At 39.9% G+C, this 22,220-nt stretch overlaps 1 protein-coding gene across 2 annotated transcripts in view; it reads right to left on the minus strand.

Annotated features, from left to right (window-relative positions):
- The window catches only part of NEK3 (NIMA related kinase 3), a 65,836-nt gene that overhangs the window by 6,937 nt on the left and 36,679 nt on the right, over positions 1-22,220 (minus strand). The window contains exons 9-18 of one of the 2 annotated variants that reach the window (XR_002518383.2): positions 19,965-20,138; positions 18,319-18,412; positions 18,134-18,249; positions 16,522-16,605; positions 14,928-14,995; positions 14,749-14,835; positions 12,007-12,061; positions 8,342-8,542; positions 7,569-7,641; positions 2,229-2,278 (exon numbers count right to left, since the gene is read on the minus strand). Coding sequence is in view for 1 of the 2 variants with exons in the window: in XM_003913909.5 (XP_003913958.3) it covers positions 2,229-2,278; positions 7,569-7,641; positions 8,342-8,542; positions 12,007-12,061; positions 14,749-14,835; positions 14,928-14,995; positions 16,522-16,605; positions 18,134-18,231; positions 18,319-18,412; positions 19,965-20,138 (984 nt within the window). In the remaining variant the exon portion in view is untranslated. The remainder of the gene's footprint in view (positions 1-2,228; positions 2,279-7,568; positions 7,642-8,341; positions 8,543-12,006; positions 12,062-14,748; positions 14,836-14,927; positions 14,996-16,521; positions 16,606-18,133; positions 18,250-18,318; positions 18,413-19,964; positions 20,139-22,220) is intronic. The other variant, XM_003913909.5, reaches the window with a different exon arrangement.

The following is a 22,220-nucleotide window of genomic DNA, read 5'->3' on the forward strand; positions in this document are numbered from 1 at the left end:
CTCACACCTGTAAATTCCAGCACTTTGGGAAGCCAAGGTGAGAGGATCACTTAAGCCCAAGAGTTCAACACCAGCAACACAGTGAGACCTCATTCCTATAAAAAAATTAAAAAATTATCCAGGCATGGTGGCATGCACCTGTAGTTCCAGCTACTCAAGAGGCTGAGGTGGGAGGATCCCTTGAGCCCAAGAGGTCAGTTTGCAGTGAGTGGTGTTGATGCCACTGCCCTCCAGCCTGCGCAACAGAGAGAGAGAGAGAGAGAGAGAGAGAGAAGGAGAGAAGGAGAAAAAGAAAGGTTAACTGAAATACTGAAGAAAAAAATCAATAGTATACGATTTGCGAAGGGGGGTGTGACAACACTGAAACATGGATCCGTTGTTAATATCCACAGCTTTAGAGAAGCTTCAGTGTAAAAGAATGTCACAGTTGCCCAGGGCTAGACAGGATGAACAGGACCCCGAATGCCGGCCTGAAAATTGATTCTTGGGATAACAAGGAGGCACTACAAGGCATTGAACAGAAAAATGTTAAGATCTAAATAGTAATCTAAATGTTATTCAGCACAGCAATAAAAAGGAATGAAGTTTTGACACACAGAAGAACTTAAAAACATTATGTAAGTGAAAGAAGTCAGACATAAAAGGACAAATATTGTAAGATTCCCCTCATATGAAATACTTAGAATAGGCAAATTCACACAAAGATTTGAGCAGCTACCAGGGGCTACCAGATTTGAGATTAGAGGCTGCCAGGGGCTGCAGTGGTGGAAGTGGGAGTTATTGTTTAACAGGTACAGAGTTTCTGTTTGGGATGATAAAAAGTTTTGGAAATAGATAGTAGTGATAGTTGCACAATATTATGAATGTAATTAACACCACTGAATTGTACACTTAGAATTGGCTAAAATGGCACATTTTATGTTATGCATATTGTACCACCATAAAAAAACAAAAAGCAGGCCATACGTGGTGGCTCACACCTGTAATCCTAGCACTTTGGGAAGCCAAGGCAGGCAGATCACATGAGGTCAGGAGTTCACGACCAGCCTGGCCAACACAGCAAAACCCCACCTCTACTAAAAAGACAAAAACTTAGCTGGGCATGGTGGCTCATGCCTGTGTTCCTAGCTAACCAGGAGGCTGAGGCATGAGAATCGCTTGAACCCAGGAGGCAGAGGTTGCAGTGAGCCATGATTGCGCCACTGCACTCCAGTCTGGGTGGCAGAGGGAGATTCTGCTTCAAAATAAACAAACAAACAAACCAAAAAGCAGCCATGCCCAATGGCTCACACCTATAATCCCAGCACTTTGAGAGACTGAGGTGGGAGGATCACTTGAGCCCAGGAGTTCGAAGATGCAGTGAACCATGTTCACGCCACTGCACTCCAGTTTGGATGCCAAAGTGACACTCTACCTAAAAAAAAAAAAAAAAAGCCAGCATAACACAAGATTTTCATGACTGAAAGCAAGACAAAATTCTTTCACATCTGTATTGAAACCACTGTCATCAATAATAAAAAATGGAGGCCAGGCGTGGTGGCTCACGCCTGTAATCCCAGCACTCTGGGAGGCTGAGGCAGGTACTCAGGAGGCTAAGGCAGGAGAATGGTGTGAACCCGGGAGGCGGGGCTTGCAGTGAGCCAAGATCGTGCCACTGCACTCCAGCCTGGGAGACAGAGTGAGACTCCGACTCAAAAAATAATAACAAATGGAAAAGTAAACAATAAATGGTGACCCAAAGTGGTTCAGCTGACAGTGCAGATGAACAGCTACCAGTTCTTTCACATACCAAAAGATGAAGGAAGAAGTACTTAACTAGAGGGACCAGGTCACGGTCTTCCAAATATCTTGCAGCACTGAAGGGTACCCAGTATCCCGGAGGTAGATATTTCATAAATGTATTTTTTTTTTTTTTTTTTGACATGGAGTTTCACTCTTGTTGCCCAGGCTGGAGTGCAATGGCGCAATCTCAGCTCACTGCAACCTCCGTCTCCAGGTTCACTTGATTCTCCTGCCTCAACCTCCCGAGTAGCTGGGATTACAAGTGCATGCCAACATGCCTGGCTAATTTTTGTATTTTTAGTAGAGACGGGGTTTCACCATGTTGGCCAGGCAGGTCTCCAATTCCTGACCTCAGGTGATCCACCTGCTTCAGCCTCCCAAAGAGCTGGGATTACAGGCGTGAGCCACCACGCCCAGCCTCATAAATGTAATTTTAAAGCACTTACCACTGTGCTTGCTTCATTTCCCAAAGTTATCCTGATTCTGCTGGGGTTTGCTTTTAAAAGAGAGAGAGAGAAGGTAGAAAGATAAAACACATAAAGGATCATCTTATTAAGTTCCTAATATGATCTGCATACAGCTGGAGAAGTGAGTGAGGTTATTAAAGTCAAAGAACCAAAGCTCTCTGATATCCTGAATGGGAGTAACAAGCTTTAATCACCTAATAATACATCTCAGTTGTTGAAAGAGGTTATTTCCACTGTTTCATTACTAAAGTTAAAATCTAAAAGTTAAAAGACATCTCTGCTCACTTATGCCAACCCATTTAAGCACTAAGAGGTAACATACTCTGCATACTTAAGGTCATTATCCCCTTTGGTGCATGCTAGCTAGTGGAGTCCATGCTTTTCCTGTGAGCTATCACAGCTGGTGGAATAGGTATCCCTAAGAAGAAGTGAGCCATTTATTAACTCAGAAGAGACCAGCAGGAGGAGTTAGGAGAGAACTCTGGCAATTGATCCCTTTGGTAGGAATGGCTATACCTCATTTTTCTCTGGCAGAGCCCTGTGGTTCATGTCCGTTATTCACTCAACATTTTAAAAAATTGCTATTGAACATGGATGATGATACACTGAGAATACAAGAGTGAGCAAGTCAGATGCGATCCCTGCCCTGTTCCATTTCATTGTTCTGGTCTGTCTACAGATGAAACTGGAGATGCCATCAGACATATGGTCCCAGTTTGGTGGCATTTCTCTAACTACTTTATTCCTCTTTAGAAACTGTAACACTACACTTTTTCGGCCGGGTACAGTGGCTTATCCCTGTAATCCCAGCACTTTGGGAGGCCAAGGCAGGTGGATCACCTGAGGTCAGGAGTTTGAGACCAGTCCGGTCAACATGGTGAAACCCTGTCTCTACCAAAAAAGAAAAAATTAGCCAGGTATGGTGGCACACGCCTGTAGTCCCAGCCACTCTGGAGGCTAAGGCATGAGAATTGCTTGAGCCTGGGAGGCAGGGGTTGCAATGAGTCAAGATCGCACCACTGCACTCCAGCCTGGGAGACAGAGTGAGACTCTGTCTCAAAAATAAAATAAAGTTAATTTTAAAAAACCTACACTTTTCCAAACTACCTTGAAATTTTTCTTAGTCTCTTTTTTTCTTGCCCAGCATTTTAAAACTAATTTCCCACTACCCTGGGATGTGAACAAAAGCCACAGAATAACACCTATGCTAAAGCAAACTGGTAAAACAAAGGTAACTGGCTATCTCTTAACTAATGGAGAAAAGGTTGAGTTGTAAGACTGAAGGGTTTGCATCCTTCCAAAAACAACATTTAAAAGTTAAGTTTAAGAAAAAAATACAGTTCTCGAAATGTTTCTTTTGTAGTATCTGCATATAACATTATGATAAAGAGCACCAGGCAATGGAGGTTTTGCAACATGTACCAGCAGTGGGTGATCTCCCACACTTCTTAATTCTTCTCCTGTATTCTGTTCATAGCTACTAGCTCTGTTGGATTTCTTCAGAAGGAAATCACTGATGAGAAAGGACAAGGAATAAAAATAGCTTTGAAAAAAATTCAGAGATGACAACTTCTAAAGAGACAATAAATTAAATTTGGTATTTTCTCAGGATAGACTATAGATGTATGAAAATTTCATGCAGCTATTATGTGGATGATTCACAACTTTGGAAAAGCCTCTGGTTTTTGTTTTTAATTAGGATATTTTATTGTTTAAGAGCAGTTTTAGGCCAGGCACAGTAGCTCAGGCCTGTAATCCCAGCACTTTGGGAGGCCGAGGTGGGTGGATCACCTGAGGTCAGGAGTTCGAGACCAGTCTGACCAACATGGTGAAACCCCATCTCTGCTAAATTCAAACAATTAGCCAGGCATGGTGGCACATGCCTGTAATCCTAGCTACTTGGGAGGCTGAGGCAAGAGAATCGCTTGAACCTGGGAGGCAGAGGTTGCAGTGAGCCGAGATTGTGCCATTGCACTCCAGCCTGGGCAACAAGAGTGAAGCTCCATTTCAAAAAAAACCAAGCAGTTTTAGGTTCACCATAAAACTGAGTAGTGAGTACAGAGAGTCCCATATACCACCTGTCCCCCCCCACACAGTACCTCCCCAATACCAACATGCTGCACCTTTACAGTCAATGAGCCTACTCTGACACATCACTACCACCCAGCACCCAGAGTCCACAGTTTACATTAGAAAAGCTTCTCTTCTAACCTAGAAGAAATGGATAAATTCCTGGACACATACACTCTACCAAGACTAAACCAGGAAGAAGTTGAATCCTTGATGATACCAATAGTAGGCTCTGAAATTGAGGCAATAATTAATAGCCTACCAACCAAAAAAAGTCCAGGACCAGATGGATTCACAGCTGAATTCTACCAGAGGTACAAGGAGGAGCTGGTACCATTCCTTCTGTAACTATTCCAATCAATAGAAAAAGAGGGAATCCTCCCTACTCATTTTATGAGGCCAACATCATCCTGATACCAAAGCCTGGCAGAGACACAACAAAAAAAGAGAATTTTAGACCAATATCCCTGATGAACAGCTTTGCAAAAATCCTCAGTAAAATACTGGCAAACCGAATCCAGCACCACATCAAAAAGCTTGTCCACCATGATCAAGTGGGCTTCATCCCTGGGATGCAAGGCTGGTTCAACATATGCAAATATAAACAGAACCAAAGACAAAAACCACATGATTATCTCAATAGATGCAGAAAAGGCCTTTGACAAAATTCAACAGCCCTTCATGCTAAAAACTTTCAATAAATTTGGTATTGATGGAACGTATCTCAAAATAATAAGAGCTATTTATGACAAACTCACAGCCAATATCACACTGAATGGGCAAAAACTGGAAGCATTCCCCTTAAAAATAGCCACAAGACAGGGATGCCCTCTCTCACCACTCCTATTCAACATAGTGTTGGAAGTTCTGGCCAGGACAATGAGGCAAGAGAAAGAAATACAGGGTATTCAATTAGGAAAAGAAGAAGTCAGATTGCCCCTGTTTGCAGATGACATGACTGGATATTTAGAAAACCCCATCGTCTCAGCCCAAAATCTCCTCAAGCTGATAAGAAACTTCAGCAAAGTCTCAGGATACAAAATCAACGTGCAAAAATCACAAGCATTCTTATACACCAGTAACAGACAAACAGAGCCAAATCATGAATGAACTCCCATTCACAATTGCTTCAAAGGGAATAAAATACCTAGGAATCCAACTTACAAGGGATGTGAAGGACCTCTTCAAGGAGAACTACAAACCACTGTGCAATGAAATAAAAGAGGATACAAACAAATGGAAGAACATTCCATGCTCATGGATAGGAAGAATCAATATCGTGAAAATGGCCATACTGCCCAAGGTAATTTACAGATTCAATGCCACTTATTAAGTTACCACAAATGACTTTCATAATTGAAAACTACTTGTTCATATGGAAACCAAAAAGAGAGCCTGCACTACAAGAATCCTAACTCTAAAAAGAACAAAGCTGGAGGCATTTACGCTACCTGACTTCAAACCATACAACAAGGCTACAGTAACCAAAAACAGCATGGCACTGGTACCAAAACAGAGATATAAACCAGGAACAGAACAGAGCCCCCCAGAAATAATACCACCCATCTACAACCATCTGATCTTTGACAAATCTGACAGAAACAAGAAATGGGGAAAGGATTCTCTATTTAACAAATGGTGCTGGGATAATTGGCTAGCCATAAGTAGAAAGCTGACACTGGATCCCTTCCTTACCTATATACAAAAAAATTCAATTCAAGATGGATTAGTGACTTAAATGTTAGATCTAAAACCAAAAACCCTAGAAGAAAATCTAGGCAATACCATTCAGGACATAGGCATGGGCAAAGACTTCATGTCTAAAACACCAAAATCAATGGCAACAAAAGCCAAAATTGACAAATGGGATCTAATTAAACTAAAGAGCTTTTGCACAGCAAAGAAACTACCATCAGAGTGAACAGGCAACCTACAGAATGGGAGAAAATTTTGTAATCTACTCATCTGACAAAGGCTAATATCCAGAACATACAAAGAACTCAGAACAGATCCCCATCAGGAGAGACACTTCAAAAGGAAGAGCATTTATGCTGGCAACAGACATTATGAAAAATGCTCATCATCACTGGCCATCAGAGAAATGCAACCGTCCACAATGAGATACCATTCACACCAGCTAGAATGGCAATCATTAAAAAATCAGGAAACAACAGGTGCTGGAGAGGATGTGGAGAAATAGGAACACTTTTACACTGTTGGTGGGACTGTAAACTAGTTCAACCATTGTGGAAAACAGTGTGGCGATTCCTCAAGGATCTAAAACTAGAAATACCATTTGACCCAGCCATCCCATTACTGGGGATATACCCAAAGGATTATAAGTCATGCTGCTATAAAGGATTATAAGTCATACTATTCACAATAGCAAAGACTTGGAATCAACCCAAATGTCCATCAGTGACAGACTGGATTAAGAAAACGTGGCACATATACACCATGGAATACTATGCAGCCATAAAAAAGGATGAATTAGTGTCCTTTGTAGGGACAGGGATGCAGCTGGAAATCATCATTCTCAGCAAACTATCGCAAGAACAGAAAACCAAACACCGCATGTTCTCACTCATAGGTGGGAACTGAACAATGAGATCACCTGGACACAGGAAGGGGAACATCACACACCGGGGCCTGTTGCGGGGTTGGGGGAGGGGGAAGAATTAGGAGATATATCTAATGTAAATGACTAGTTAATGGGTGCAGCACACCAACATGGCACATGTATGCATATGTAACAAACCTGCACATTGTGCACACGTACCCTAGAACATAAAGTATAATAACAATAATAATAATATATATATATAAAAAAGAAAAGCTTCTCTTTTCAAAAAGTCTGTTTACATGATGGTTCTTCAGAAACTTGGGATACGTTTTCCTACAAGATTAGTGCCATATTTTCCTGGACAGATTGTCAGGTCAGCCCACAGAAGAAGCCTTCTACCTGACCTACACAACAAGCCAGAGAAAATATGGTACTAATAATGATGGCATCATCTTTCCGTCATTAAAATATCCAAAACTAGGCTTTTTAAAACCCCAATTGTTTCAGGGATCAAAAAGGATAGTACTCAGTACAGAATTACATCTAAAATAACAAAAAGAAAATGTTCATTTGAGGAGTATCTCTGATAATCATCTCTAATAACCTAAAAATTATGTATTTCTTTTCTGTTATAGTATATTTTTAAAAGAGCACTTCACAAAATATACTCTGTCCAAAATTCTTACTTTTTTTTCTTGGTGTATTATGCTTCAAATTTTTTATTTCTTCTAATACCTCCTCACCATATTCCATGATGATCTGAAATTTAAAGTTGAGAATTTAAAGATGTGAAAACATATTTTTCTATAGATACTGCTGTGATATCATTTCATCATCAGCATTTTCAGCACAATAATATTTCAAGTTGAAAAACAAAAGTGCCACTTAAAAAAGTACATATACGCCGGGCATGGTGGCTCACACCTGTAATCCCAGCACTTTGGGAGGCCAAGGCGGGCAGATTGCTTGAGGTCAGGAGTTCGAGACCAATCTGGCTAACATGGTGAAACCCTGTCTCTACTAATACAAAAAAATTAGCCGGACATGGTGGTGTGTGCCTGTAATCCCAGCTACTTGGGAGGCTGAGGCAGGGGAATTGCTTGAACCAGGGTGGTGGACGTTGCAGTGAGCTAAGATCACGCCACTGCACTCCAGCCTGGGCGACAGGGCGAGACTCCATCTCAAAAAAAAAAAGTACATATAATTTAGATAGACAAATGCAGACATTTATATATGTCTAAAAAAGGTCTGGAAGGATATACAAACTGTGATTATACTTGGGCAATAGCATTGTTGGGGGGAAAAGAGGAAGGAAAGGAGGTTTTAATTTTTTATTTTTAATATACTTCTGTACCATTTGGATTTTGATGAGCATATGTAACATGTAATGTTAAAAGATAACAAACCATTTTACCATACACTTGAAAACTGTTCACAGCCAATCCAACACAGATCATACCTCGGGGGGTAGGCACTTGTGGACAAGCCGAGCTATGATGCCTTGAGAGAGAAGCGTTGTAGCCGAGGGGCGATGTGAGGGATTCCTTTTAAACATCTGCTTGATTAGGAACTGAAGTTCGTAGGAGTAATGAGATGGCAGAGGACTGATGGACCCTTGACACACTTTGAGGATAAGATTTTTCCAACTATTTGCCTGAAACTGAAAAGAAAAATTGAACTTTACAAGCAGATACAGGGGAAGAAATGGAAGTAAGAAACTACCAGTTATGTAGACTATTTTAATTTTATAAACATATCTGCTATCTGGTCATTTTTCTGTCTAGAGGTGCCGTTAAGATACCATTATATAATCTTAAGGTGGTTTAGGAGAAAGTCAAGCATGAATGGTAAAAACCTTTGCCATCTAGAAAAAGTATTTCCATCAATGCCTGCTTTGTCTACCTTATTAGTCCTAATGATTTTGCAGATATACATTATAAGTATATATTGAAAATCAAAGTAATATATACATATGGCTTTTTAAAACATCAAATGATACTAAAAGGTTTATAATAAGTGTAATATCCCTTTGCTCTGCCCCTCCCCAGAAACTGCCAGGCCTGCTCCATAGCAACACGCACTTCAGACTTTTCTGGTTTTCTACAGGTGGTTTTTTGGCTTGAGTGCAACGGTGCAATCACAGCTCACTGCATCCTTGACCTCCCGGGCTCAAGTGCTCCTCCCACCTCAGCCTCCCAAATAGCTAGGACTACAGGCATATGCCACCATGCCCAGCTAATTTTAAAATTTTTTTTTTTTTAGAGGCAGGGTCTTGCTATGTTGTCCAGGCTGGTCTTGAACTCCTGGGCTCAAACGATCCTCCCACTTTGGCTTCCCAAAGTGCTGAGATTACACGCATGAGCCACAGCACCTGGCCAGACTTTTCCAATTTTAAACTTCTACTGCAAAATCCTTTTTAACCATTCCCATCATTAAAGCAGCTATTAAAATTTGACGAGTAACACTGTGGGATATACGACGACAGACTGGAGTAAAATTTTTAAAGTTTTCAATGTATAATAAATACATCAGAACTAACATGAGATGTCAGCCTTGGAAATGCTTACGAAAGAATGTGTTAGCATTCTACCTTGAAAGTGTATTGCCCTAATACCTACATGATGGGTTGATAGGTGCAGCAAATCACCAATGGCACACGTTTACCTATGTAATAAAGTTGCATACTCTGAACATGTACCCCAGAACTTAAAATAAAAATTAAAAAAAAGATATTTTATTAATTTGCTGCTAGTTACATTTGAAAATGTTTTCTGCTGATCTGTATATTATGTTTTTATTTATGGTATCTTTAAAATTTAGTATAGTCAAATTTATTCATCATTTTTCCTTAATAGTTTCTGCTTGCTGAATCTTGCTTAAGAAATGTTTCTACACCTCAAGGCTATGTTAGATGTTAATTACAGTTTGGCATATATGGAAGCTTTTTGTACTATCTTTGTAATTTTTCTGTAAATCTAAAACTGTTTTAAAATTTAAAAGAAGTTTATTTTCAAAAAAGTATATTGTCCTGTGAATAAAAAATGCAAGTGAATATATGAAAAAGAAAAATCAACACGTAACAAAGTACAAATGCTGATAATGACAAATACTGCTGAATCTGCTTTGCCTCCGGCTTTTTAACCATTACACTATCTGCATTTCCTAAAGGTTTGAGAACAACTTTTGTCTTCGAGCAGACAAGGGATGACAGATCTCGTGCCAAATATTCTGGGCACTATAGTCCTTAATACTCATTCTTGCTAGAAAAAAGAAGAATGTGTACATGTAAGTTATGAAAAAAGATACAATCAGGAAGTAAAGAATTAAAAGATGTTGGAATTTTAAAAATAATTTTATTCGTAGACTATGGTGGCTCTCAACTTGGGCTGTACATTGTAATCACCTGTTTTAAAAACAGTAATGCCCAGGACATTTTCAGAGATTTTATTTCAATCACTGTGCTGTGGGCCTAGGCATCAGCATTTTAAAGGTTCCGCAAGTTGTTCTAACTGTGTAGCTATCATTATAAACCACTTATATTCAAAGATAACCTCTCATTAATACCAGGTATCTTCAGTTTGAGTTACTTTCATCTGGTAGTGATGACGATTGTTTCTCAACCATTCACCCTCTTCTGAGCTCTATGTGCCCTCAAGTACATCTGCAAAAAAGTCAACTTTCAATCTGTGCCCAAAGAACAGAATTTATTTCTATGCAAAGCTACGAACTAATAGGAATTAGCCCTGCAGTTGTTGTTCTATGTAATAAACTATGGCTGAACAAGCAGGACAAGTTATTTAACCTTTTTTTGGTTCATATAGGGCAAAGTCTATGTTTTCATGATATGTCAGTTAGAGAGGAAACTCATATAAGTGAAATCTAACTGCAAAAAGCTGTGAGGAAAAAAATGATGCAGCCACTCTTGCAAAGTTTGGTGCTTCCTCAAAAAGCTAAATACAATTCCCATATGAGCCGGCAGTTCCACTGCTAGATACAGACCTCAAAATTTGGAATCAGGGACTCTAACAGATACCTGTACACCATTGTTCATAACAGCATTATTTACAACAGCCAAAAGACAGAAACAACTCAAGTGTCCCTCAACAGATGAATGGATAAACATGTCTATACACTCAATGGAATACTATTCAGCCATAAAAAGGAATGGAATCCTGATAGATGTTACAATATGAATAAACCTTGAAAACACTGTGCTAGTGAAATAAACCAGACACAAAAAGGCAAATGTTGTATAATTCCAGTTGTATGAAATATCTAGAATATGCAAATTCATGAGGCAGAAATTAGACTAGGGGGGCTGGGGAAAGGGAAGAAATGGGGAGTAACTGTTTAATGGGTACAGAATTTCTGGTTGGGGTAATGACAAAAGTTTTACAAAGAGATAGTAGTGGCTGGGCGTAGTGGCTCACACCTGTAATCCCAGCACTTTGGGAGGCTGAGGCGAGTGGATCACCTGAGGTCAGAAGTTTGAGACCAGCCTGGTCAACATGGGGAAAATACAAAAAAATACAAAAATGTCTCTAGTAAAAACACACACACACAATTAGCTGGGCATGGTGGTATGCACCTGTACTCCCAGCTACTTGGGAGGCTGAGGCAGGAGAATCACTTGAACCCAGGAGGTGGAGGCTGCAGTGAGCTGAGATCACGCCACTTCACTCCAGACTGGGTAACAGGGCAAGACTCCGTCTCTAAAACAAAACAAAACAAAACAAAACCCCCAAAGAGATAGTAGTGATGGTTGCACAATATTGTGAATGTAATTAATGACAATGAAATGTATACTTAAAAATGGATAAAATGGCAAATTTTATATTTATCAAAATAAAAAATTAAGAATAGCAAAAAGAAAGAAAAGAGGAAAAGAGAAAGAAAAAGAGAGAGAGAAAGGTTATGTATTGCACAGCAAAACTAAATAATGGAAATTTCCTATTAGCATATGCTACAAAACTAACTCAGGGCAGATGACTGCACTGGAAACATATACAAACTTTTATAATGACTTCATCCTAGGGAAGCAAACTGCCAACTAGAATCTGTCACATTATTAGGACTCAGCTAGATATGACAGGCTGCCTTTTCCATTTTGCATGCCATACTTACTGGATGCCTAAGGGTACAGAGTTCATACAGAATGCATCCCAAGGACCAGATGTCACTGAAAGCATAAAGAAGCAATGTAATCACAAGTGGGTTATGTATTTTCTAGAACAAAAAATAATTTCTTACCTTTAATAAGAACAGATATCACAAGTAATTCCCAGGTATTAAAACATATAATTTTGGTCTAACACCTAGATACTTCCTAAGAGTAATGTTCACAATAAAACTCTCTGCTCTTTAATCCCCACCCCTTCAAATCAGGGTGGTTAAAATATCACTTCAGTAGCATTTGGGAATTCAGTGGCGAGAGGGAATATTTACAGACTCAGCTGATCACAGCTGGAGAAGGACTCTGGAAGGCATCCAGTGCGGCTTCTGTTCCCACCACCCTGGACACAGCACCCAGCCTTTGATCACATCTCCTGCTGGGCAGCTCTCTACTTTCCACACAGTCTGCTGGATGGCTCTAAGGGATAGGATTCTTCCTTTCCTTTTTTTTCTTTTGAGACGGAGTCTTGCTCTGTCGCCCTGGCTGGAGTGCAGTGGTGCAATCTCGGTTCACTGCAAGTTCTGCCTCCCGGGTTCACGTCACTCTCCTGCCTCAGTCTCCCAAGTAGCTGGGACTACAGGCGCCCGCAACCACGCCTGGCTAATTTTTTTTTTCTGTATTCTTTTTAGTAGAGACGGGGTTTCACCGTGTTAGCCACGATGGTCTCGATCTCCTGACCTCGTGATCTGCTGGCCTCAGCCTCCCAAAGTGCTGGGATTACAGGCATGAGCCACTGCGCCCAGCCACCGTTTTCTTTTTTTTAAGGGATGGGGTCTCACTGTGTTGCCCAGGCTGGAGTGCAGTGGTTATTCACAGGCATGATGTCACTGTACTGCTGCCTTGAACTCCTGGGCTCAAGCAATCCTCCTGCCTCAGCCTCCCAGGTAGTTGGGACTATAAGCACGCACCACCAGGCCCAGCTCCTCCAGACTTTTCTAAATGGTATTTTTTTATTTTAATTAATGGTTTTTACCAACTATTTCCCCTTTTAGTTTTCTATTTTAATTTCAAATCTACAGAAAAGTCGCAAATGTCCACATGCCCTTATCTAGGTTCCCCAATCATTTTCATTGGCCATGTTTGGGTGCTAATCTCCCTCCTCTATATCTATCTGAATCTCTCGAAGAAAGGTTGCAGGCCGGGCGTGGTGGTTCACACCTGTAATCCTAGCACTTTGGGAGGCCGAGGAGGGCAGATCAGAAGGTCAGCAGTTCGAGACCAGCCTGGCCAATATGGTGAAACCCTGCCTCTACTAAAAAATATAAAAATTAGCCGGGTGTAGCGGCAGGTGCCTGTAGTCCCAGCTACTCAGGAAGCTGAGGCAGGAGAATCACTTGAACCCATGAGGCGGAGTGCAGTGAGCCAAGATTGTGTCATTGCACTCAAGCCTGGGCAACAGAGTGAGACTCCATCTCAAAGAAAAAAAAAAAAAAGGTTGCAGGTATCAAACACTTCATCCCTACACACATCAGCATGTATCTCCTAAGAACAAAGACGTACACTTTCCCTCATAAACACAATACTGTTATCACATCCAAGGAATTTAATCTCAATTCAGTAACATTATTTAATATTTACTGCATACCCAAATTTCCTCAATTGTCCCAACAAGTCCCTGTAGAGCTGTTTCGCCCCCATTCAGTCCATTCTACTCTTTAAGAAACCTATTTAGTATATTTGCTTTTCAGAAAGCAAGTCAGCATAAAGTAACAACAGTGTTGTTTCTCCTTCTAGGAATCCATGCCAAGAATGTGATATAAAACAAGGATAAATTTATATACAAAAGGTATGTTAATTACAGCACTGTTTATGAGACTGAAATCTAGAAATATAAGGCCAACAACAGAGGAATTACTAAGTAAATTTTGGAAGTGCCATATAGTAAAATATATGCAGCCATTAGAAAATTTATGAAGAGTTTAAGTATGTGGGGAAATGACTATAATATAAAATGACAAAAGCAAATTATATATAAAATATATATATATACTTTTAGGGGGAAAAGTGAATGAAGAAAAAAACATTAAAATATTACTGGCAGTTGGGAAGAGTGGGTGATTTCCGTGTCCTTTCTTACAGGTCTATTTCCAATCTTCCCTGCACGTCCATCCCCACAATAGGCACATATAACTTATATTCAGAAAAAAACACTGCATTTTAAATCATTAAGACCTTCACACTAACCTCCTTCAATCAATTTACCTATCAACCAAGTGCTTATAATCTAGCCCTGTACATGCCAACTCAATGACACAATCTATTGATTATCAAATGTTGCTGTACATTGGAATCACCCAATGATCTTGAAAAATTACTGGTGCCTGCTTCTCACCCTTTGCCATTATGATTTAATTAGTGTAGATGCAACCTGGGATTTGGGACTTTTGTAAGCGGGAGCAGCAAAGTTTGGGAACCACTGATATAATTCATACCGTCCCTAGAATGACTGGCCTTTCTTTCAGCATTTGCTCCTCTCAGCTATAATTAATAGCAATTGGAAAACTATTACTTTTATCTAGCAGCCTAGCAATATAGATTAGAAATATAGATTCCAGACTGCTTTCAGATATATTTTTTAAAAACCAATATGATCCATGCATCTGTTTTGAAGTGACATCGGACTCTTGCATCATCTGCAGGCTAAAATGCCTGTCACCAAATGGGCACCCTTACATCAAATATGCAGCACTCACCTTTTATTGTTATAAGGCAGGTTTTCCCAAATTTCTGGAGGCACATAATAAGGTGTTCCCACATAGGTACAAGCAAATGCCATCTGACTAAAACCAAAAAAAGGCAAAGAATGATTACAGAACATTCCTGAAAATGGATGTTTTGATTACTATCACTACCGTAGAACAGACACACATACTTGGAGAGAAGACGGGCAGATCCAAAGTCTCCCAATTTCACTTTTCCATTTTGAGTGAGGAAGATATTCTGCATTTAAAAAGAAGAACTCAGATTATGTCTTCCATCATCGAACATGAGGCAGATAAGCTGTCTTCCAAAGCCTGCTGATGACGGAGATCAAGGGTAGAAATGCTGACAGCTGAGTCCCAGAGTGGAACACAAAACACCAAGATCCCCTCTTGACAGCTAGACATTCCCCTGCATGGAAACTCAGGATGAGTGCTTCAAAATCTAACAAGCAAGTTTTAGGTTGTATCAGCAGACTCAATCGACCCAGTGAGAACCTGTGTCAGGGTGATGCCACATGGCAGGCCCAGGTGTCGACCGTTTTCCATCTGAGAACACATGGACTTAGTAAGTGGTCACTAAAAGAGAGCTAGGACACATTAACATACACAGTCACGTGCTGCATAACCATATTTCAGTCAACAACGGATGGCATATATGACAATGGTCCCAGAAGACTATAATACTATATTTTTACTGTACTTTTTCTACGTTTAAATACACAAATACTTACCATTGTATTACAATTGCCTAAGAAATTCAGTACAGTAACATGCTGCACAGGTTTTTAGCCAAGAACCAACAGGCTACACTATATAGCCTAGGTGTGTAACAGGCTAAACCATCCAGGCTTGTGTAAGTACACTCTACGGTGCTCACACAACAAAATCACCTTACGAAGCATTTCTGAGTACTTGTCCCCTATCACTAAGTGATGCATGACTGTACTACTACAGAGATTTCAATGACTTTTTCTCAGGTATTACTTTATTTGGTTAGTATAAATACTAAGTAAAAGGGTACAAAGTTTCAGTTAGCACAAGTAAGTTCCAGTGATCTGTTGTACAACATGGTGACTATGGTTAATAATAATGCATAGAATACTTAATACTTAATAATGCATAGAATACTTAAAAAGTGCTGAGAGTGATCTTAAATGTCCTCACCACAAAGAAATAATAAGTATGTGAGGTGATAGATACGTTAATTACCTTGATTTAATCATTTTACAATGTGTGTGTATATATATAAAACATCATGTTATACATCATAAATATACATAATTTTTGTCGATTATATTCTAATAAAGGTGGGCGAAATTTTAATTTGAAAAGTAAGTAACAAATTTTTTTTTTTTTTTTTTTTTTGAGACGGAGTCTCGCTCTGTCGCCCAGGCTGGAGTGCAGTGGCCGGATCTCAGCTCACTGCAAGCTCCGCCTCCTGGGTTTACGCCATTCTCCTGCCTCAGCCTCCGGAGTAGCTGGGACTACAGGCGCCCGCCACCTCGCCCGGCTAGTTTTTTGTATTTTTTAGTAGAGACGGGGTTTCACCGGGTCAGCCAGGATGGTCTCGATCTCCTGACCTCGTGATCCGCCCGTCTCGGCCTCCCAAAGTGCTGGGATTACAGGCTTGAGCCACCGCGCCCGGCCAGTAACAAATATTAAGCTGACAAATATTCCTAAACAAAAATGTCCCAAAATGCATGGGATAACACAGCAAAATTACTGAATTAAATAGTTTTTAAGTCCAAAATGTACTCCACTCACCTTGGACTTGATATCTCTGTGTAGCACACGTTTCTTGTGAATGTGATTTACCCCAAGGCACATTTGGGTAAACCAATTAAGTATCTGTAAGAAAAAGGTATGCAAAATCTTCAAGAATGCAGTAACTGGCTCATATTAACCTAAAATTCCAAAGAATCATCTCTAGGCCTTAGTCGACTAAGATTTTACATAATGTGAGTACAGAACTCCTGAAAATTACATAGTTCAACTAAGATTCAGTGTTACTTGGAGAAATTCAGAAAAGTTGTGACTCCCATATTCCAGCATCTTATACATGATCCAAATAGCAATTTATTTTAGTAAAACTTCCACTTATATTTTTCTTATATTCAACCAAATAGAAGTATTCTTAAATGCTTATATAAAGGTAGTTCACCAATAAGAAATGCACTACAGCTTTTCCAGTGTAATCATTATGTTGGATTTTCATTTACTTTTGCAGAATATCTGTATGATAACATTAAAATATTTCATTATATTATAAATAATCCTTTGAGGTCAATAGTTCCTGCTTATAAGTCCAAGGTCAACAGTACCCAGAATTTCTAGGTGTCTTGAGGGCCTACAGTTAAATGTCAAATTAATTTTTTTTTCACTTTTGCTATGGAGATTCTTCCAGTTGAAGCCAAGGTTGACTTCCTTCTACAGAACCCATATTTTTAACAATACAATTTCTAAATGTATAATACTTATTTACATTTATTTACATACTTTCATAACATGCTATAACCTAAATCAAACTAAGCCTCATCGGAGCAATTTAAGTATTTTCCATAGCCAATTCATTAAAAAATATTTAGTATGCAATTTTCCACTAAAAAGACAGCAAGTCTTAGACTGAAGGGACCACTTCAAGCTTTAGGAGGAAAAAGATTGAGAATAGGTACTCCCAAGAAACAGAAGTGGCAAGCTTCATTCTTCTGATGTTTTAGTAATACAAAATAAAATAGACCTGTCTTCTAAAAATTTCAGTACGATAAAAATCAAGATTTTAGGCCGGGCGTGGTAGCTCCCGCCTGTAATCCCTGCATTTTGGGAGGATGAGGCGGGTGGATCATGAGATCAGGAGATTAAGACCATCCTGGCTGACACGGTGAAACCCCGTCTCTTCTAAATATACAAAAAATTAGCCAGGCATGGTGGCGGGCGCCTGTAGTCCCAGCTACTCAGGAGACTGAAGCAGGAGAATGGCATGAACCCGGGAGGATGAGCTTGCAGTGAGCCGAGATCAGGCCACTGCACTCCAGCCTGGGCGACAGAGCAAGACTCTGTCTCAAAAAAAAAAAAAAGAAAAAGAAAAAGAAATCAAGATTTTAAATATCTAGTGCAAAATTTGGTGATACAATCTTGAAATTATTCTAAACATGAAAGTTTTATTTCTTAATAATTTATATAGATTTTACTTCCTAAAACCATTTCAGGCAGCCATCTCCTGGGGACACTAAGTGGTAACACCAATACAGAAATCAGTCATTTCTATTTACCTTCTCAGGTAATTACAGATATCAATGCTTTTGTTTTAACTTATACAAAGTTTATGAGAAAAGTGGCTTCTAAACCTTGAGAGAAGCTATGTAAGTCAATCTCTTACCATGTCTTCAGGAAATAACTTTCCTTTTTGCTGTTTAATCTTTTGCATTAGATCCCCTCCATCACAGTATTCCATCACAATATACAAGTGTCCTTCAGCTAAAACAGATACAAGCTCTTTAGAAAAGTTGTAGTGGCTATAAATCAAATTCAGAAATGCACATATCTGGGGGAATTTGCATTTACCTTCAAATGATTCTTTGAAGGCAACAATATTGGGGTGTTTCATTTTGGCTAAAAGAACAGCCTCCTTCCTAGAATTCTGTGTATTAGAGAAAGACTAAAAAAAATTTTAAATAAGCATAAATTTAATACTGCATTTAAAATAGATAACTTTACAATAATATAGTTTACGTGATACTTCAATGCTAGATGCAGTTTTATAACACTACACTTTGGCTCAACTTAAATTTGTCAAATGACAAGAGAAAATGCATGGTGATTTTCCAACTCTGGCTATATTTTCATGCTTGAGCTGACCCCTTCATTGTACTTTTATTTTCTTTTTTCATTGCCGTTGTTAGTTGGGTGTGGTGGCTACCCTCCCCAGTGGCTGGGACTATACCACCCCTATAGTGTATACTGCACCTATAGTCCCAGCCACTGGGGAGGCTGAGGTGGGAAGATTGCTTGAGCCCAGGAGTTTGAGCTGCAATGAGCTATGGTTGTGCCACTACACTCCAGCCTGGGCAATAGAGCAAGACTCCATCTATAAATTTAAAAAAAGAAAGAAAAGAAATCGCCATTGTGTAATAACACAAGGGTTCTCAGACCAGCAGCATCAGCACCAACTGGGAACTTATTAAAAATGCAAATTCACAAGCCCACCTGGCCCTACTCAGTCGGAAGCCTGGGGGTGGAGCATAGCAATCCATGGTTTAACAAGCCCTCCAGCTGATTATGATGCTCACTCAAGTTTGAAAATCACTGAATGAAGTCAAGAATACAGTGGGGAAAAAAACCTAGCACTCTGAGACCTTTACTAGACTGTGTTTTTAAAAAATTGATCCAAAATATTATGACATAGTCTTCATGTAATGAATTCTTTCATAGGACAACTATGATACATAGTAATGGTCTACAAGGAAATAAAACCTATAAACTGATCCACAGAGTAGGTTTACTGGTAACAAAGGTTAGCATTTGTTCTTCATTGTATTTTTATGATCCTTTTTCATTAATATCGCACCTGAGTTGCTTTGGCAACGATTTCCTACACCATTAGGTATACAAAAGTGGAAGTTATTACCAATTATTTGCTGAAATAAAATTAGCAGTAATCACCTCCAAAACTTTCACTGTTTTTCTCCCATTGTTCATTACAGTATCCTAAGAACCACATATAATGTATTGAGCCCTTGTAAAGCTAACAAATAAACCAATTCTATCTTTTGCATGAAGGAGAAATTCCATGTTAAAACTAAAAAACTTATTATTTATTTATTTACTTTTTGAGACAGAGTCTTATTTTGTCACCAAGGTTGGAGTGCGGTGGCACGATCTCAGCTTACGACAACCTCTGCCTCCCAGGTTCGGGTGATTCTCCTGCCTCAGTCTCCCGAATAGCTGGGACTACAGGTGCACACCACCACACCTGGCTAATTTTTAAAAATTATTTTTAGTAGAGACGCGTTTTCCCCATGTTGGCCAGGCTGGCCTCAAACTCCTGACCTCAGGCTGGTCTCAAACTCCTGACCTCAGGTGATCTACCCGCCTCTGCCTCCCAAAGTGCTGGGATTACAGGTGTGAGCCACCATGCCTGGCCAAAAACTTATTCTTTTATATAAATTACATGTATACTTTCAAAGTGAGCTAATTTCTTTAGTAGTGACCTTGGGAAGCCTTATTTCTTTCATGGCAAACATCTGATTACTGCTTTCATGCCGAACCAAAAGAGCTCTGCCGAAGGAGCCCTCCCCAATCATTCTCAGGACCATGTAGTCATCCATGCTGGGGCATCCACACAGCTGGGCTCCACTCACGCAGTCACCATGGGCTCTCCCAAACTGCATTCAAAAGCAGAAACATTTGAGAATTAAATGTACTTTCAAAAAGCAGAAGTTAATTCAAAGTAGCTCTCATAACCATGATAAGAGAAAAGCAACTTATTCCTTTTGAAGGGGATCAGTGTATGATACCCCAAAATATGCCACTTTCACATAAGAATTGTTTTGAGCTGAAACCAATTTGCTCTTTGCCCTCCCTTTTTTGTATAAATGCAGGGCATAAATTTTCCTGTGTACAGGTAATAAACATCCTTTTGTAAATGTGTCTTCCTTTCCAGTACCAGGAAGAGAGCAACTCTTACCAATGGGGAAGGCGCCAACTTGAGTCCACATAACAAACCTTACTGAATAACCCTTATCTTCTGTTAGCTTCCCCCATATATTTACCTTCCTACAACTTACCCAGGAAGAATTCCCCTACTTTTGTCTAGTTACTTCTCTACAATTTATCACTCTTTGTTAAAATGGCACGTGGGCCCCCTGGTCTAACCACTTCTTTACATTTATGCATAAACCTTTTTTCCTGTTAATCTATCTTTCATCAGTTTATTTTGCAGGGCCCAGCTACTGAACCTAAGAGGGTAGAGAAAAAAATGTTTTTCCTCCCCTATACTACATTCAACAGGTAGACACTGAGCACCAACTGAGTCAGATGTTATGATCTGAACAAATCTCTCATAATCCCTGCCATCATGGACATCCCATCAGAGATAACCATAAATCTCAACAAATGTAGGCTATTTAAGCTGAAGCCTGAAGGATGAATGAAACTTGACTAGACAAAGAGGAGGAAAACAGTAATCATGGAAGAGGAAATTGCATATTTAAGAGCTAAAGAAATTACATTCAGTTCAAGAAATTGAAAGAAGAATGTAACAGGCTGCTGAAGCATTTTAACCAAGAACGCAATATCATCATATTTGCATATTAGAAAAAACATTCACTCAGATTGCAGATTAAATGGACCAGTGGAGGAGGGGCAGGACCGCCAGCTCAGAGACACAGGCCAGTTAGGAGGCTCTAACAACAGAAAAGGCAGGAAAATAATGAAATGGAATACAGTGGAGGCAATGGGGCCAGAAAAAATGGGAAGGAAAGATGTAAGAACAGTTGACAGGATTTGTGCTGGCAGATTTATGGGGGGGCAAGCAGAGAAGAGGGCAAGGTTGACTCCCAGGTTTCTGGCATGAACCAGATGGTTTCTGGCACTCCCTGAGAGAGGAAAGGCACAATGGTTGTGTGTGAGGTTTTTGTTCGTGTGATTTTTCTGGCAGTGGGAGTGTTGCAGGGGTGGGGCAAAACATATTGGCAGAAGAGAGACATGTGTTTCATTTTGGACGTGCCGAACTGGAGGTTACTGCGAGTCAAGAGAGATGTTAAACACACAGTTGTAGTCCTTGACTTCAGTCTCCCATCTATATTTCCAGGATGAAGCAGCTAGTAGGACTGCTTAGCACATAAGAGAAAATGGATAAAACGTTCCTAACACTTTGCCAGGTACATAGAAGGTCCTGAATAACTGGCAGCTATTATGATTATTAAAACCTTAGAAAAGCGATGCATTCTTTTTCATTGCAGGAAAAACACTGGAATGAATTTACTTGATTTTTCAAAAAGCTTATAGTGTTTGTTTTTTGTTTTTTATTTTGAGACGGAGTTTCGCTCCTGTTGCCCGGGCTGGAGTGCAATGGCGCGATCTCGGCTCACCGCAACCTCTACCTCCCAGGTTCGAGCGATTCTCCTGCCTCAGCCTCCCGAGTAGCTGAGATTACAGGCATGTGCCACCACACCAGGCTAATTTTGTATTTTTAGTAGAGATGAGGTTTGTTCATGTTGGTCAGGCTGGTCTCAAACTCCCGACCTCAGGTGATCCGCCCACCTCGGCCTCCCAAAGTTCTGGGATTACAGGCGTGAGCCACCACATCCAGCCCTAGTGTTCATTTTTCAATCATACCACAAAGAATTATAAGGAAGAGAGAGCATGACAGGCAAAACAAAAAATCAAACTAAAACCTCTACTATAGTGACCTGTAAAATTCCAGTTTGTATTCCTGCTTATCACAGAATTACAAGGAAATCCTA

Source organism: Papio anubis, chromosome 15 (genome assembly GCF_008728515.1).
Source record: "Papio anubis isolate 15944 chromosome 15, Panubis1.0, whole genome shotgun sequence".
NCBI lineage: Eukaryota > Metazoa > Chordata > Mammalia > Primates > Cercopithecidae > Papio > Papio anubis.